The sequence below is a fragment of the Camarhynchus parvulus genome, chromosome 3, assembly GCF_901933205.1.
Source record: "Camarhynchus parvulus chromosome 3, STF_HiC, whole genome shotgun sequence".
In the NCBI taxonomy this organism is placed as follows: domain Eukaryota; kingdom Metazoa; phylum Chordata; class Aves; order Passeriformes; family Thraupidae; genus Camarhynchus; species Camarhynchus parvulus.
In genome coordinates this window covers 87,246,609-87,260,991 of record NC_044573.1, presented here as the reverse complement: position 1 = coordinate 87,260,991, position 14,383 = coordinate 87,246,609, and the positions used below count along the sequence as shown (strand labels likewise).

Genomic DNA, 14,383 nt, shown 5'->3' with positions numbered 1-14,383 from the left:
GTCTTGGGGCTCTGATTTGGTTGTATTCTGCTGTGATTTTAATGCCCTTTAGATTCTTTCATACCCAAAAATAAAAGAAAAATGTAACAGCCAAATTTATGTGTAGATAACAGATCTGCCTTTGTATTGAAACATATTTCCTCACACATCCACTTAATGGTTTGGAAACACACAAATGCAATTACGAAACATCCCACACAGCACTGCCTTAATTCTAGATTTCCTGGCAAATACTCAGACCAGACACATGATTATTTTTGCTCTTTCACACAGATATGCGTGTGTGTTTTCACATGCTAGGCACTCTGTACCCCGCTAGCAGTGCTCAGTGCTTGCCTGCCTATGTTCCAGCTTGCATGGAGTTTTCTGCAACTGACTCAAATTGTATTTCATTTCCTATAAGAATACAGCAAGACCTTTTCAAAAATAATTCCACAGGCTTCATCTTAGGCCCTGTGTTCTTCAACATTTTCATAAATGACTTGGACACAGGACTGGAAGGGATACTAAGCAAGCTTGCAAATGATACAAAACTGTGAGGAGCTGTCAACTCCCTCGAAAGCAGAGAGGCCATGCAGAAAGACAGTGACAAATTAGGGGGCTGGGCAATCACCAACCATATGAAGGGAATGTGCCACGTCCTGCGCCTGGGATGAGGCAAGCCTGGATGTACAGACAGACTGGGGAATGAGGTGCTGGAACCAGTGCCCCAGAAAGGGAGCTGGGGGTCCTGGTCAATGGCAAGTTGAATATTTGTTAGCAGTGCCCTGATAACCAGGGGGGCCAACCCTGTCCTGAGGGCATGAGGCCCTGCCAGCATTGCTAGCCAGGCAAGGGAGGGAGTTGTCCCTCTCTGCTCTGCCCGGGGGTGGCCTCAGTTGGAATATTGTGTGTGGTTTTGGGTGCCACAATACAAGAAAGATATTTGTGAGCATTCAAAGAAGGGAAACAAAGATGGCAAAGGGCCTGGAGGGGGAAGCTGTATGAGGAGCAGCTGAGGTTACTTGTTCTGTTCAGCCTGGAAGAGACTGAGGGGAGACCTCACTGCAGTTACAGCTTCTTCATGAGGGCAAGAGGAGGCCCAGACACTGATCTATTGTCTGTGGTGATCCATGGCAGGACCCGAGGGAATGGCCTGAGATTGTGCCAGAGGAGGTGTAGGTTGGATATCAGAAAAAGGTTCTTCACCCAGAGGGTGTTTGGGCACTGGGACAGCTCCCCAGGACAGTGGTTACAGGACCAGCCTGACAGAGTTTGAGAAGCATTTCTACAATGCTCTCGGGCACTGGGTGTGACTCCTGGGGATCGTCTTGTGCAGGGTCCAGGAGCTGGACTCAATGATCCTTGTGAGTCTCTTCCAGTTAATCTTATTTTGTGATTCTGTCTGCTATTTTATATCCTCTATTAAAAATGCTTATCCTGATGTATGTCTGGAGTGCGCTTTGCTCTTTTACAGCTGCATTTTAAGTATTTTGTTTTCAAATTTAATGTTATCACCACATCTCTACTTTTTATTCCAACTCATTAAGTGAAAATATTAGATAAAATTCTGCCAAGCTCATTCTTGATGAACTCTACTGAAAATTTGTTTTTTTCATTCTTCGCAGGACTTTTGTTGTCTATCTGGTAGGAAGTTCTTTTCCTGTCAAATTCTTTCAGTAATCCCTATTTTCTCCAGTTTAATATTGAATATCTGATGCCCAGATAGATTATATCTACCATATTTTCCTTGTTTAAAATGTCAGTCTGGTTGCGATGGTGTAAGTATGCAGAGGGTTCATAATCTCAAACAGATTTGTGTATTGTAGCAGGCAGATTCCTCAGGTCACCACATACTTTCATACCCCAGCAGGCCCTGCTGAATTATGTGAGCTCAGGCAAGTTTCTGCTCTCTGGTGTGAACCACAGGGAGTATTCTGTTGTTCTCTAGATACCTTTTGGCCTGCTTTTACTTTTGTTTGCCCTACTCCATCCCAGATGTCGTTCATGCCACATTATCACTACCAAATGCATGTCTTCTTGATCTGACATATGCAGACATTAGGAACCTGTAAAGATATGTAAGTAAAGCGAACATGTGCACATACATACTCTATGTTCTGCATTTACTTAGAATGTAGTACTGTTCTTAATCACTTCATAAAAAGTGCTGTGGCTGATTTTGAAACTAATTTCAGTAGGTGTATGCAGTCACTAGCTCTAGGCACTGTAGTATTATGTAAAAATCAATCCTTTGGGTCTGAAATTCTTCACGCTTAATTTCATTTGAAAAACTGTATGCATAAAAAAAAATAAAGAAATTATCCTGAATTGCTTTTCAGTTATATGTCACTGAAAATCAGGACAGTGTTTAAGTGTTAACAGTAGCTACATTATCTTTAATGCAGATACGAAAATTCAGAATTTTGGAATTTAAACAGTGACATCTAAATTGGGGCTGATAGTTAATGAATTCAGTGGCTGAGTTTCAAAAACCTGGTTTTCATAATGACATATTGATAATTGAAATCATGCCTAGTAGGCATCTGGATTAAAATTATGAGCAGGATGTAATGGACCCAGCCACTTTTGTGGAAGCAAAATTCATTTCCATTTCTTTGTCAGAGCTAATCAAGCTCTTTACTAGGTTTAAGGTTGGCTTCATTCTTACTCTTACTTCTAGTAACATGCCTTCATATAGGGGACGGAATATGCTCTATGTATTAAAATATGGACATTTTTTCCACAATTTGTTTTTGCCTGTTACTGATCCTAATTTCACATTCTATCAATCAGTTTCTCCTTCAACTGCAAAGAAAGAATACATCCTTTACCCCATGGACCTTGACTACATACAAACTGGCATCTGTTCAATCCCTTTTGCATTATACAGTGTATAATTTTACATTATATCCTTCAGTGTTGAGTGAAAGGGAATGATGGGAGATCGATGAAGGCTCTTGTTTTCCAGTTGAGCAGTTGAGCACCGTCCCACTGGGACTGGGGCTCTGCAGGCCTCAGAATCTATTGTGAATCCTTTTACAGTCACACTTTTGATTTTGACTGGATGTTTCTGGTTAGTTTAATCCTATTCCTGATCAATTTAAGATAAACAATTAGAAGTTTAATTAGAATTTCTTGGGTCTTAACTGTCATTAAAAAGAAGAATTTAAACTGAATTCCATGCTAATAGAGCATTAGGGCTGAACAAAGGAAGTTTGGTTGTGGCTTTCAGTTTTTTGTTCTTTGTGGAGCCAATAGCTGCTGAGGGACACAGTTTGGCTTCTCAGTTTCTTCTTGTCCCAAGGCATGCCTAAATTACAGCTTGCAATGGAGCTATAATTCTTCTGGGGCACTGGGACAGAAATGCCAGTAGAGAGGGAGCATGAAAGGTTCCTCCTTCACCACAGTTCTGATGACTTATGTCCTCATTTACAGTTCTGATGAGATGGTGGGGCTGTCAGAAGTAGTCTGTGTCCATGGTTGCTATGATATGGATAGTATTGCAAGGAAGAAAGTGATATCTTTCTCTGAATACCTTGTGAGGGCAAGGCAAGGCCAAGTTTGAGCTGACTCTTGTAAGTTCAGATGGAAATATCAAGAAAAACCAAGTCTCCTACAACACTGTAAACTTGGCTACCTTGCCAATCCTTTACAACTCATAACATATATTGAGCATAAATAAAGATTTGCATTGTTGTTCTATGATCTGAAAGGAAAATTGATAAACCTTTTTTTGTCATCTGATGTAATTTTAACTTTTCGTTCTTCAAATCTTTATGTTGATTGGTTTATGTGTTCAAAATTGTATTTAATCTATTTTTGATGTAATGTGGATGAATACATACATACGTACATATGTATATATATATGTGTGTGTGTGTGTGTGTGTGTGTGTGTGTATGTATATATATATATATATAAACCAGAATATTGTGTGTTCTTTTTGTTACAGGTATGTGTCCTGTGCCTTAGGATGCCCATATGAAGGAAACGTTGTACCAGATAAAGTGGCAGAAGTAAGAGTGAATTTCTGGCTTGTCTTTTTAATAAATCAAAAATATATGTAATTATCTCTACTTAATCATAAAAAGATCTTTAATGGATAAAATTTAAGGAAAACAAGCAAAAACCTAGCTAAAACTAAAGCTTGATGCATAACCTCACTTAACGATCTACAATCAAATGTGAGAAAAGTAGCATATTTTGATTGTTATCAGTCATAAGAAAAAATATTATGCAGTATTTCATCTAGCAAGAAGGTAGGAAATTACTTAAAAAATAGACTCGAGCACATATGTTAGTGGACTATGTTGTACAAAAGGGTTTCCTGCACAGCTTTTTGCTTTTTAAATCCATTTTATGCTGGAATAAGCACACTGTGTTGTCATTGTGCTTCTGGTGAGGGTCATATGATAGACATGAACCAAAACTCACCCCTCATATGATTTCTTAAATTGCTGTAGTACCATGATGGAATAAGTTGCACCTTCTCTCCCTGCCCCTTTTCCTCATTTGGAATATAGGATAAGGAAGAAGATATCTTAGTACAGCCCTTTTTCCAGAAGAGAGATGAGTGAAACAGAAGTGTAAAATTTTGCAGGAAGGCAAAGAGGGCATCAAAGCTTAAATGGACTGGAAAAAACGAAAGTGGAGTAAAAATTCCAAGAGGCTTAAGACAGAACATGCTGGCCTTCCACCGAGAGACAGACTTGTCTTCTCCGATACACTTAATCACCTATTTTTGTTGATCTAGCAGAATATCCAGACCATTATTTTTCAATTTGTAGCACTAACAACTAGTCAACATTTGTCTGATATATTATGTTATGTATGTGGTTTTCAGATCCTGTTCTCTTGCATCTTCTTCTAGTATACACTCCAGATGGAATTTGTGATAATACTTCTAATACTTCTCCCACAGCATCCACACATATTCATACTCTTTAAAAAAAACAAAACAACGAACTAATTTGGAAAGTTGTCAGTATTTCTAAATGTATTTGTTTTAATATGAAGTGAAGGTTAGAAATGACACAGCTTTAGTTAGAGCAGTGATGACATGTTTACCATGTTCCCCAAAAGGCTTCTTTCTATGTGTTGCTTGTTTTTTACTGAGAAAAGCTCCTTTTACTGAGAAGAGTTCCTTCTCAGTTTGCCAGTGGGATTGCTATTTAATGTTCCTGACCTGCTAACTTTTACTACACAGCTATTTTAATTTCTATCTTCATCCTATTAAGTGTCATCTTGAGTACCTGTATGTGTATGTGTTCATGATAAAAGCTACCACATTAAATTTATTAATTCCATCCCTGATTCGGCAAGCACTGCTGCATATATAGAAGCATCTGATAGCTTTTGTATAAATACATGCACAGAATCAGCATTACCAAAATTACTGGCTGAGTTGCTAAACTCTTTCAGAGAGCTGCTGCTCTGGTCATCATCTTTTTGGGATGGGAGCATTTTGACTCCCTTGACTTGTGTATTGCAATCAGCAGCTGTGATTGAAAGGTTTAGACAGTTTCTCCTCCAGTCAGTAACAGTGAGCATTTTAATTTTTTTAAGCAAAATATTTTTTAACTGAAGCAAAAAACAATTAGAAGAGGTGGATTATTTCAGACTACATGCATTATTACAGATTGTTGCAGACTACATTAATTTCTGGCATACTAGATATGTAACTGCTTTACACATAGTTATCAAGTGAATGCAAAATTCAGATGCCTTCAGACTTCTGGAATCTATCAGGTGTATTTGTATGGTTCTTTATTTAAAACAAACAAACAAACAGTTTTCATATCCTAAAATAAATTGCCTAGTCCTGTTACTCTGCTGATTCTTGAAAGGAAGTCACTTCTTAACCATTTATCATTTTGTTGTTTGAGTATTTCAACTTTAGGCAGATATAGCCTGAAAGTTTTCAGAAGCGCTGTATAACATCCTTGAAGCCAGTTGTCTAATGCATTATCATATAATTCCATTATATATTTGGCTGGTTTTGTCTTTCTGCCTGCTTATTTCTTTCTTTAGCTTCCTTTTAACCTAAAGCAGTGGATTCATTAAGCTAAATATTATTCAGGACACATTCTGACTAAACTATAGAAAATGTACCTACTCTTATTTGAATATTATTGGATCATTAAAGTTTCCCTTACAGCACAAGAACTGAAGGTTTTTTAGATTGTTAGTTACTTAAAATAATCTATAACTGGATTATCGGCTTTTTTTTGTATTCAATATAGGAATATAGTTTTTGATATTTCCAGGAGTAGGACTGTTCACATGCCTAAGAGGTTGCAGTGCTGGTTCCCCAATTCCCATTTTGATCAATGCTTGGTGCCAAGCAGTGTTTCCAGAGGGAAACTCATATGCATAACAAAGCTGCTCAGTGGTGCAGAACACAACCCTGTTCAATCAACAAAGCTGAAAGCTCAAAATCACATCCTGATTACGTAGAAAAACAGTGTGTTCTCTTCTCCCACACTCTCCTCCCAAAAATCCACATTGAAAACTTACAAAACTATAACTAACAAGCTTCCTTCTACTATGGTAGAATAGAAAATTCAGTACAAAAATCCCATTCTTCTTCCAAGCTATAAATTAAATTTAGATCTCTTTTTCAGTTTAGGTTGTGATGAGTCAGTGATGATGCTCAGCTTGTTAAATTTCATCCTCTCTTCTTCCATCTTTCAGAACTCTGCATTTAGGAAATGAAAAGACCTAAGGACTGAGCATGAAAAAGAAGTAAATGCAGTATGATTTCTAGCAGTTTATATGGTCCAAGTTTTGACTAAAATACTTACTAGAAAAACTTTGAATTGTGCATTAAAAAGAAGAGGGGGGGAAGTGCAATACATTTCTTTGCCCTGGTCTTGAAGAAACACTAAGGTTTGGGATTTAACTGACTGTAATCCACCACTAACTGCAGATGATCCTTTTTCTTTCTTACAACAGTAGTCTAGTTAAAATGCCTGCCATGTGTTGATGATATAAAAATACACTGTGAGATGAATCCCTTTTTCATTCTGGTGAATGTCCCTTTCTTAAAATGTATGTTGAATTTATATGTATATGAACCAGGGAATCTGACTTTAAAGCACAGTTTTACCACATTTGCAATAGTCATAGCACTTCCAAGCCTTAAACAGGATGATTCAGACTATTTCTTTTTTTTCAGCTGTTCTTTGAATTAAGTGAGCAGCAATATTAATCCAGCGCTTCCGAGACTGCTGGTGCAGCACTTTGTCCACTTCCTCAGACATGCTCACAGCAATCCCACTGATGGAGCCCTGGAATTGTTTTAACAGCAGACTGCAGTGTGACTTAAGATGTCTTTTTGGAAGAGGGCTGTATTTTTTCATCTCTAAACAGTTAGTTTCTAAACTGGGATTCCATTCCAGTGGAGTGGTCTTTTGGGATGTTTCATATACAGTGGGGAATACTAAAGGGGACAAACATATTGAGCAGCTGAAAATAAGGGGGAATCTTTCCAAATGAATCCAACAAAAATAAGATGGAAAGCGCCTGCATTCAATTCCTGAAGAAATATTTTCAGTGAAAATATGATTTTGTGCTTCTGAATGTGTTTCTCTCCATGCAAAAATTATGAAGCCAGACCTCAGTTTTCACTCATGCAAAGAGCTCCTTGAAGACGTAATTCCAGAAATATTTAGGGCTCTGCTTACATAAGTAAGACCTATTTGTATATGGTTTTGTTTTATATTAAGAAAATTTTTAAAACTTAAGGACCAGAATGTTAATTAAGTTGCAGTTTTGCTTTGTTAGTATTTTAATGTTTGATTTCATGAAAAGCAAGCAAAATTGATATTGCAAAATTAATGTTGACTGCAGCACGTTAAAATTTCAGCTTTCATTGATTTTTTTCAGTGCCAAGAGAAAGAAAAATAACGCTTTTTGTTAATTATTTATTATCTTTGTTGGCTTCATATAATATGCAAACAAAAGAACAGGTCTTTACCCTGCACAACTTGTAAGTACATGGAGAAAACCAAACAGCTGAGAAGTCCCCAGAGAGAAGAAAGTGTTAGGAAAGGGCTTGACAGAAATTAATTCATAATTTTAAAATTTTGCTCGTTTGGATTCCGTGGGAGAGTCAGAAAGCAAGTTTTTGATGGATTTGACTTGGTTAGCTATTCCACATACAGAATGTAGCAGAACTATAATTTTAAAATGAGAGGATCTGTGGGTTGTTCTTCTATGGCAGTTTTCAACAATGAATATATGTTGTCTGATAAATAGATCCACCTCAGTAGGTGCAAACCTAAAACCTGTACAGAAGTATGTCCTTTATAGTGTTTGTTCTTGACTCAATTTTATACTCTTTCATCTTGACCTCTTGGTGTCATCTTGACCTCTTGTTTTTCTGTTTCCAATCAGGTATCTAAGCGGCTGTACAGTATGGGCTGTTATGAAATCTCTCTGGGAGATACAATTGGTGTGGGGACACCTGGAAGTATGAAAAAAATGCTGGAAGCTGTTATGAAAGAAATTCCTTTGAGTGCTCTTGCTGTTCACTGTCATGACACGTATGGCCAGGCGTTAGCCAATATCCTCACAGCCATGCAGGTGACTTGGTTTTTCCTTTCATAATATACAATAATAGTATTCTTATTTTAATTCAGTGTGCAATTTTAAAAAAATCTGCCATTAAAGAGATCATTAGAAGAGCAAAAAGGCACTCACTAAACTTTAGGAAAGTATTCCTCACACATCAAATTGTCTACTAGTATTATTGCTGTTGCTTTTACCAGGAAATGTCGAAATTTATATATTAATCACATTCAATTCCATACAAAATCACTAAGAAACAGTTATGAGTTTACATTTAATTGACATTAGATGAAGGAGGGACATTAAATAATTCTTTTCTGATATCTCAGATTCCAGTTTTCTTAGGAACAGCTATATGCTTGTTTTCCACTAAGCTAAAATTTCTACTTTGTGGATGTGTCTAAAAGTAAAATGGAATAATGCATAATTGCATCTTGATTTCAGATGGATAAATCTAAAATGTTGGTAGTTATGTGCACAGAATCATCTAGATAATTTTATCACTATTCATATGCCTTCATTATTCTTTTTTGTTTATCAGTTATGCCTACCAAGTAAGATTAGCAACAACTTTATATCTTATTTAATCAGCTTTCAAATCTGTGCCTAAATTATCAGAGTTAATTTCCATAAGAGATTCAGAATAGGACACAATTCAAAAAACAGGCTGCAAGTTCTAATTTAGTTTTTGTCAAGATACAATCTTGAGAAATATCTTAAAATGCCTTTGCTAAGGAGACCTACTTTTACTAAGCGTTACAGAGTCAGTAGCTATTTACAAATTGTGGGCCTTTATTGTTCTATTTTATACTTAATGGTGTCTTCTGTTTCCATGCAATTCAGGCAGTCATTTTGAAGATCAAAGTTTCCTTTGTCTGACTTGTTATTTTGGCAGAGCTCATATTATGTTATTTAGCTACAATTGTGTTAACAGTGTTAGTGGTATATGCCAGAAGAAGGAACAAGGAAAGTTCCAACATGGGAATCCACAGGTATTTGATTAAATAGGGAATGACAAAATCTGGTAAGAAAGGTTCTAACTTTTACTCACAGCATTCACTATTCACCCTTACTCACTTTTACTGTTACAAATGTGTCTATGTATCATGGGATAAATAAATGGCTAATTTCACAGTTAGCTTCAGTTGCAGATGCAATAGCTAAAAGCATGTAAACCCCTGAGCATGGGAGGAGTTGGCCATAAAAATATTTGCAGCATTGTTTTTCAAACCCTCCCTTTAAATAATTGCTGTCATGGTGCCTACTAAACACTGAACAATGGCTATGCTTTGTTAACTCCAGCATTAGCTGTAAGTGATTCTTGTCTCATGCTTACCTCTTACTATCTTTTTATTTAGTTCTTAAACCAGCTGTGTAAGAGCTAAAGGAAAAAAAAAATCTCTTAAGTACTAATGAGCAGCTTAGGATAATTAACATGCAAATTCAAGAGGGCAAAAGACTTAAAAAGAAATTCCTATGCAACTTTCTCATATTTCTGGGAAGGCAAGGGTGCCTGAGACCCACCAGAAAACTTCCCTGTGTTGTCAAGGTCTCCTAAAGTACATGTCTAAAGGTGCAGTGGTTTTGGCTCAGCTGAACTTGTCACCAACTGTGTGGTGAAGTGGTAAAGCTGGTGAGTCAGAGTGCCCAGGTCACTTCTAGTCCCTGCTGTCAGCCTTGCCTGTGCTTTCCTTTCTGCCAAAGATACAGGAATGGCAGAGCACTGGAATAAAACCGCTTGTCTTTAACTCAGCTGCTGTTTCCTAAACCAAACTCTTCTCAGACACAATTCCTTTCCCTTCCCCATTTATGGGTCTGCGTGACTGACACAATATTTCAGCAAGAGTGAAATGTGTTTGGGGGGTCATAGAAATAATAGGCTACAGTTATTGTTTGAAAACAAGTTTAAAGAACATTCAGCAGACAAATTACACTCTTCCTAAGACACTGCTGAACAACCCCAGGCTGAGTACTGTTGTACTGTATATTGTATTTCCTAAGAATTAATGAATGACAGCTGGAAAGCCACAAATCACTCTGCACTAATTCAGGCATTGCTTCGATGGGAGATCTCCTAGGAGTGGAAAGAGTTGCTGGTAATTCAGTAAGTGATTTTTTATACAGATCACATTGTTCAATGCAGGACTATACTACCCAGAATATTTTCTTTCGTTTGGGGCTGATCCAAAGTCATCTAGAACTGACAGGCCGTATCTGTATAAGAAATTAGGAGGGCAGTAGTCTTGCAGTTTTAGTATTCAGTTTTATATGTGTTGTTTTAAGAAAAGGATAGGTAGTGAAAGATGGGAGAGAGATTAGCCAACTTTTAAAGCATAAGTAATTTTTTGAATTGCTGATACAGATAGAAAGGAAATTCACTTCATTTTATGAAAATAATCTGTGTAAAAATGTGAGGAACATGAAGTGATGCTTCAAAAGAAACCAGCAAACATTTAAAGTAGAAACATGACTGACTCTTGGTTACATGGCTTAATATAAAACTACCAGAGTATAGAATTTACTAAAAAGACAATTCAGAAGATGGGAAATGATGTGGAGATCTAGTTAGATGTTATGGTACTTTGAGTAAAATTACACATGTGCATTAGATAATGTGACAAACACATAGTGTAACAGAAATAGTAAAACATTTATAGGAAATTGTTACAGACCTCCAAGGAAGGGTAAAAAGATGAGTCAGAGAACTTCTTTCTGGAGAGGCCCTGGTAAGGTAGACCTTACCTTATCTAAGGAGATTTGAGTTTCATTGACAATTGACTTCTGTTGTGTGTACAGAAGTGGTAGAGGGTGTGGAAAGTGTTTAATGGAAGTGTTAAAGAACTCTTTTCCTGTAAAACTTGTGTAGTTGCCAGGAATAGATTTGTGTGTCTTTTCAACATATATTCAAACAAGAGAAAGAGTATGCTAAGAGGAAAAGAGGATATTTGTCTGGCTGTGATACCTGAATATCCAACAACCACATGATTGTCCCATAGAATTTTATCAAATACAAATTGCTATCCTAATTCATTAAAATGAACTGATCTCTACACTGTGAGGCTCAAATTCAAACTTAAAGAAAACAATTATAAAACCCTAATGACTTAGAAAGACCAAGGATTTTTACCACCTTGTGTAATCATGTTTGCCCTATTGAACACAGAGAGATGAATGAGATTGATTACATGCCAAATGAAACTTCATTTTATGAGTTCTGTCTTTTTCCACAAAACAGGAATTTTTTATATAAAATCCCCACTTTAGTACCAAAACCACAATTTATCAAGCCTTAAATTAAACTTTCAAGGTTCAGACTGCAAAATCCAAATTTAAGGGTTTTATTACAAACATAACATAGCCCCTTTTGGAGAGCTTACAATATTTAATAACATTTTATTAATTTCTTTAAGATCCTTGAATTTTAAAGATGAAATAAACTTGAGAAAAGTAAATCCAAATAAAAATGGCTGGCTGCTGACCTTTTCCCTGCATCACTTAACTAAATTGATTCTAGTCTCTTGGTGTATGCTGGAGACCCTAACTAAACTGCATATTTTTGTGCATCCAGTTTACTTTTGTAGTAAAATCTGGGTTCACTCAAAGACACTCAGCATTGGCCTGGCTGTTTTAACTTCCAGAAACAGGAGAGAAATCTGAATGTAGGTGCTGAAGTTCATGGTTTATTAATTTACAAGGATCATTTTTTACAGGAATAGAGCTTACAACAGCAAGCAGAATGAAATGGTAGAGCCTAAATTAAGCAGTTAAAAAATCCTGTGTTTAAAATTCCCTCCTTCATGATTTACATGAACTTCCATGCAAAACGTTAGAAGAGCTCGCTGATCTTGTCTGATCCTGGTTATTGTGTCCAGAGCTGATTCCAATCTTGAATCTCTGACTCAGCTTCATGGCTTTGTTTTTCTGGTGATGTTGCTGCCACTGCCTGTCTGGCTGACTCTTGACTCATTGCTTGCCTTTTTCTATGGAGCTGTCTGTCCTTGCTGCTTTTTAGGACAGTTGAGTCTTTAGAGAAGGGACTGGCAACCAGTAACTTGAGCTTTAAGGATGGCTTTTCATGGCAGGTGGTGCTGAGTGGAGTGCTGAGAGTTGGCAGGTGTCATGTGCTTTGATCTTGGAGCTCAGCTGGAGGCTTTGTCTTGCAGAGGCAAGATATTCCTACTCAGTTAAATTCAGAAAGCATTTCCTGATGTCTGGGCGTTCACAAAGCCCTAACAGTTCTCCACTTGGAGCTCTGTTGGTAAAAAAACAGACTCAAGAAAGCCTGAGAAATTGGTGTTGGTGTCTGACAGCACTTAAACATCTCTCTCAGGTGCCAGATTACGTTTGCTGACATTTTCCTCTTAAGTTTTCAGATCTGCATTTCTGTGACTGACATAAGAGAATATACCTGTAATGCCCATAGTGATGAATTTCCAAATAAATACGTCATATGTAAGAACACTTGTGTACTAGAAGATTCACTGAACATTTGTATCCTGCAGTCAGTTCTATCACCTTGGATTTGTCTGCCATATTTTAGTAGGTATCTACAAGGATGAGGGCTCATCCTAGCTTGTCCCAGTGAATGAGTAGTAGTTACAGCTAGAAGCCAAGTTAGATAGCTGAATAGAATAGAGGAGTGATAAAATAAAATAATGGTAAAATGGCATGAAAATATGGATAGAAGTGGTGGAAGGCTGAATGAGAAAAGGCAAATTACATGTGTATAGTTATTCCAGATAAATTGCTTCAGGGTTTCTCTTGGTTATTCATTACATTTTTACTGAATTATACATACAAATGTGTATACAGTCACCAGTTAATCTCTTGATTTAAAAACAAGCAACAGGATATTTTTTTTCAAGTACAGTTTTATGAAACTATGTTGTAAAAAGTTATAAGCACAATACCTTTAGTTTAGTTTTCATGAGTTTTACGTACTGATCAAGAAATAAATAAAAAAAACCCCAAACAAATACCTTATCGTTCTTCATTTGTAAGCAACATTGTCTGTTTATTTCCCTGAAAAGCACAGTCATCCAGAGCTATAGTGCAGTACAATGAATTGACACTTCTGTATTAAGGCAGAGAAGATAGATAGGTAACTGTGAAAAAGTGTGAAGCCCAGCATGTACTCATTGTGCTAGGAATTCCTCCTGTAACAGTGAATATGCACTTTTTAGCTGAGGAAGCTGGTCCAGCCAGATTTGTCTGTTGCTACACACATCAAAAAATACTGGTTTTGGGGAGTTCTGTAGTAACTGACAAAATGAGCTAGTATTGACCTGCCAAAATTCTTGCTTCAATAGTGCATTAAAGGATACTAGTATTTTGGGGTTTTTTTCAGCAGTGTGCTGGGGCACTCACTACCTGGCAATTAAATTATTTATATTTGAACTAAATTTTAACAGAGCAAAAAATAATCATGACAGTTCAGTTAAAATTTCAACAATGTCTTACAGGCTGTTTTTCTAAGCTAATAGGGAGATACTGTATGGAATTAAGGAGGTACAGGAGGCAGGAACCATAACATGCATCTTGGGTTGTCCTTTCCTAATTTGACATGTCACTGTACTCAGGGCTTTTTCTTAATTTTATTATTTTATTTGTAAAACAGAAGTAAGGCTTATCTCTTTTACTTTGTGAAGTGCTAGGAAAAAAACAGAGGAAGATCATCAGACAAGTACAGACAGTTTTTGTGAAGAATTAAAACTTAATTTTTGAAATTAAAATTTAAAAACAGAATAATTTCAACTTTTCTGTAGAATGTACTTTTTAGATTAAAAAAGCTAAAGTATATGAGTGAGCAAATGATCAAAATACTTCTGTG

At 36.7% G+C, this 14,383-nt stretch overlaps 1 protein-coding gene across 8 annotated transcripts in view; it reads left to right on the top strand.

The window, feature by feature from the left end:
* The window catches only part of HMGCLL1 (3-hydroxymethyl-3-methylglutaryl-CoA lyase like 1), a 73,744-nt gene that overhangs the window by 38,140 nt on the left and 21,221 nt on the right, over window positions 1-14,383 (top strand). For all 8 annotated transcript variants that reach the window (XM_030944921.1, XM_030944923.1, XM_030944929.1 and 5 more), the window contains 2 exons: window positions 3,935-3,998; window positions 8,380-8,568. In XM_030944921.1, coding sequence (XP_030800781.1) covers window positions 3,935-3,998; window positions 8,380-8,568 — 253 coding nt within the window. The remainder of the gene's footprint in view (window positions 1-3,934; window positions 3,999-8,379; window positions 8,569-14,383) is intronic.